Source organism: Bufo bufo, chromosome 3, assembly GCF_905171765.1.
Source record: "Bufo bufo chromosome 3, aBufBuf1.1, whole genome shotgun sequence".
NCBI lineage: Eukaryota > Metazoa > Chordata > Amphibia > Anura > Bufonidae > Bufo > Bufo bufo.
In genome coordinates, this window is record NC_053391.1 from 690,716,298 (window position 1) to 690,720,713 (window position 4,416).

A 4,416-nucleotide genomic window follows, 5' to 3' on the forward strand; every position below is an offset into this window, starting at 1 on the left:
TGTGTGTGAAGGTGACTATTACTGTGCATAATTATTAGGCAACTTAACAAAAAACAAATATATACCCATTTCAATTATTTATTTTTACCAGTGAAACCAATATAACATCTCAACATTCACAAATATACATTTCTGACATTCAAAAACAAAACAAAAACAAATCAGTGACCAATATAGCCACCTTTCTTTGCAAGGACACTCAAAAGCCTGCCATCCATGGATTCTGTCAGTGTTTTGATCTGTTCACCATCAACATTGCGTGCAGCAGCAACCACAGCCTCCCAGACACTGTTCAGAGAGGTGTACTGTTTTCCCTCCTTGTAAATCTCACATTTGATGATGGACCACAGGTTCTCAATGGGGTTCAGATCAGGTGAACAAGGAGGCCATGTCATTAGATTTTCTTCTTTTATACCCTTTCTTGCCAGCCACGCTGTGGAGTACTTGGACGCGTGTGATGGAGCATTGTCCTGCATGAAAATCATGTTTTTCTTGAAGGATGCAGACTTCTTCCTGTACCACTGCTTGAAGAAGGTGTCTTCCAGAAACTGGCAGTAGGACTGGGAGTTGAGCTTGACTCCATCCTCAACCCGAAAAGGCCCCACAAGCTCATCTTTGATGATACCAGCCCAAACCAGTACTCCACCTCCACCTTGCTGGCGTCTGAGTCGGACTGGAGCTCTCTGCCCTTTACCAATCCAGCCACGGGCCCATCCATCTGGCCCATCAAGACTCACTCTCATTTCATCAGTCCATAAAACCTAGGTCAGTGATTCTTTGTATGTCACATGTTCCTTGGGGTGCAACATTGGGAGTTTTAGGGTGATGCTATGACGCCTTCAGCCTGATTGCTCCTATTATAATTTTTTTTACCTGTTTTGGGACTTTTGGTTGCATCTGTCTCTCAGGGAGACCTGGGAATTTGCTTATTTGAAATGTTTTAATGTTCAGCTGATTTTCTTTCAATTTTTTTATGTCTTTAGTAATAATACGACTTGGACACTAACGTTGTATTTGGAAGCTGATGTACTTTTTTGCCTTTCCTTTATTTTTTATTTTTCTCTTTGGTATTATGGTTCTGAGAGGTACTAGTTCACTCACCTCTGATATGTAGGGAACCCGGTGTAATTGCTGCCTGACAGCTTGAGTGCCCAAACAAAAACATGGTAAAGATATGATTTATGGTCTTTCCTAAAGGGAATCATCATCCCCACCCATGTTACATATTTACCGAGCAAGAAATAACATTGTCTATATGTTGATTTACAGGAACTTATATCAAGGAGGAAACACGTGATGGAAAATGGCTCCTCCCGTCAACCCTTAGTACTGGTCCTCAACTTTGTAGAGATGTCTACAATGAGATATCTGTATTGCATGTTAGCATTTTTCTGTTACATCCTGATCATCATCACCAATGGTGGAGTCATCATTGCGATCACCACACACAAGGCTCTACAGGAGCCCATGTTCATCTTCCTATGTGCACTTTGCTTTAATGCCCTATTTGGAAGCTCATCTTTTTTCCCTGGTTTGCTTACAAATCTGCTTTCCAATGTCTATACCATCTCCTACAGTGCCTGCATCCTACAAATATTTTGCCTCTGCATCTATGCCCACCTTGAGATGTCCACCCTGACCGTTATGGCCTTTGACCGTTACGTGTGCATCTGTTACCCCCTGAGGTACACTATCATCATGTCACTGCCCATGGTCTACAAGCTTCTTGCCGCAGCTTGCTGTTACTCAGTGTCCATTATAATCATACAAAGCATTTTGACGGTGAGACTGCCTTTGTGTGGCACAGTCATCTTGAGGATCTACTGTGACAACTGGTCGGTGGTGAGACTCTCTTGCATTGACACTACCATCAATAATATCTACGGGCTGTTCATTACCTTCTGCACTCAGATCATAATGCTGAGTTTTATATTGGTTTCCTATATCTGTATCCTACGAGCCTGTTCCAAAGCTTCTCAGGAGGTCATCTCTAAGGCGATAAACACATGTGTCCCTCAGCTCATAACCACTATAAATTTTGCGACAAGTGTACTTTTTGAGATTTTTTTTTCCCGATACGTCTCCAGGATTATCCCCTATGAGGTGAGGACGTTTATATCAGTTTATGGTCTATTAATGCCCTTCATCCTGAATTCTGTGATCTAGGGCCTGAAGATGACCGAATTGCGTGTGAGAATTTTTAAGCTCTTCAAGCTGAACAGAATTTCACTGCAAAATCATTGTTGAAGCCCAGACAGAAAAAAGTTCAGACAAAAGTATTGATTCTTTGATTTACAAGTGGTCTCCAACCTGTGGATCTCCAGCTGCTTCAAAACTGCAACTCGTAGCATGCTCAGATTGGTGCAGGAGGTGCCAAAATCAACAGTTTGGCCCCTCCTTTAGTTAGACAGTCTGATGTAAAGTTATTCACTGAATCAACATCATTCTGAGCTCCTGGAACGATTCATTGTAGTTATGTCAGCGAACTTAGGGCAGCATAGGAATTCAGGCCTTGAGTGATGTCACTGACAGCAAGTAGAGTTTTCAAAAATGGTGATTGAAACAAAAAGAGAACAGAAACATTTAGAAAAATGCAAACTAAATTACTTGAGTTTTGATTATGTAGAGACCTTCTCATATCTTCATTTGTGACAGTAGTTCAACAAATGTCTAGAGGTATAGGATAAAATCCTTTCTGCCTGCAGTCACCAGTAGGGGGAGCTCAGGAGTTACTGTATATTGTGATATTATAGTGCACAATGTATATATTGTATACAGAAGCTTCCAATCTCCTGCTGCAGGTAGGTAGTCGAACGTTTATGGTGTAAGGGCTCCCCTCTATCACACTGACCATGCATATCTTCACCATTACTATCATACAGATACAGCTGAGCTGAATTTGTTATGGAATAGTTTATATTATAATTGAGAGAAGTTTTGGAAAATTCGATTTGGCTGCCTTGTAGAAATTTACAAAAAAATTAGCTTCGTGATAAATTACTGTCACGGCTGAGGATGGGGGAAATCCTCAGCCGTGTGGAGCCCGGTGATGTTACGGCTGCTTGGCCATGAAGACAGGATTAGGGAGCAGGTCACCTCCTAAACGCATCCCTAACCTGACCCTGGCTCCTAGCTACATGAGCCAACCTTGATGGTAGGAGGGCCCATGCTCCGGAACCTAAAAGTCCCTGCTAGCCCTCAAGATGACCCTCACCTAGGAGCTGAGTAAGACAAGCCCACTCCTCCTAGACACGGAGGAGCAGGAGCCTCAACGGCCAAGCTGCAGGAAAAGGGGAGACATAAACAGCTCTATGGATATGGCAGGTGAACAAAGAGTTCCACCTACCTGCCACAGCCTTGCTGATTGAATCCCTGTGTTAGCAGGGTGCAGATCACAAACGCATCCCCACACAGGGACCCAGATCCATAGCTGCACAAAATCACATATAAAACATCACACGGACATCACACATAACTAGAAATAACTTAAAGCGAAATTATGGTTATGACCACAGGGGTGGCTCTTACTGGCAGGTAATAAAGACATGAGGCTGCTCTCAGCTAAGCATGGCTGAAGCAACCTCCAGGCCTGCAAAAGCAGTGAGGCTTTATAGGCCAAGAAGCCACACCCCACAGTCGGACACACCCAGTGCACACACACACTAGGAAGGAGATTAACCCTTCCAACACCAGGGAAGGGAAAACACCACTTAAAGGGGACGTGCACACAATAACATAAAAAGGAAGTGCACACATACACACATCACACAAGACCGCATGCACAACGTAGCGAGCTGCAATGGCACAGCTCAGCCTGCTACGCTGCCACATACATACTGTTGCCAGCGGCAACCACAGGTGAGGCAAATACCACAGCCCTCACCTGTGATTGAACACCAAAGAAAACCGCTGACAACCGCATGCGGTTCAGATGTCACGGTCATAGCCATGGCCGTGACACTCCCACCCCTCAAAGCCCCCCCACCAAAAAAGGAAACTGGTGAGAGACTCGCACAAGGGGATAGGAGAAGGGAACGTCCACTCTCAGGACATGGTTCCCAGAAAGTCGCTGTCAGCTGCATCCTCTCCCAGCACACAACACAGCCAGTCCGACGAAGCCTGCAGCCCGCACCAGCGACACGGAAGTGGAACCACTGAGAGTGGACGAGGGGACTCTCCACTCACGTCCCCACTCCAGTCGCTGCCAGCAGACACTCCTAACCAGCATATAGCCGGACCACTTACGGAGTGCTGCCAGCAGACGACCAGAGATGGGAACATGGAGAGGGACGAGGGATCCCCAACACAGACACGGAAGGTAAGGTGGCGGGGAATAAGCCACCAACCGTGCCGTTAACGGAGAACCCCCAGGAACGCTCTCCCTCCGGAGAACGCGCATGCAGGCCACAGAGGTAT

The 4,416-nt window shown here is 45.4% G+C and overlaps 1 protein-coding gene across 1 annotated transcript; it reads left to right on the forward strand.

Annotated features, from left to right (window-relative positions):
- The first annotated feature begins 1,350 nt into the window (after nt 1-1,350).
- On the forward strand, nt 1,351-2,166 carry LOC120994216 (olfactory receptor 52N2-like). The gene has a single exon (XM_040422657.1). It carries the CDS (start codon nt 1,351-1,353, stop codon nt 2,164-2,166), a length of 816 nt encoding a protein of 271 aa, XP_040278591.1.
- Nucleotides 2,167-4,416: the final 2,250 nt, after the last annotated feature.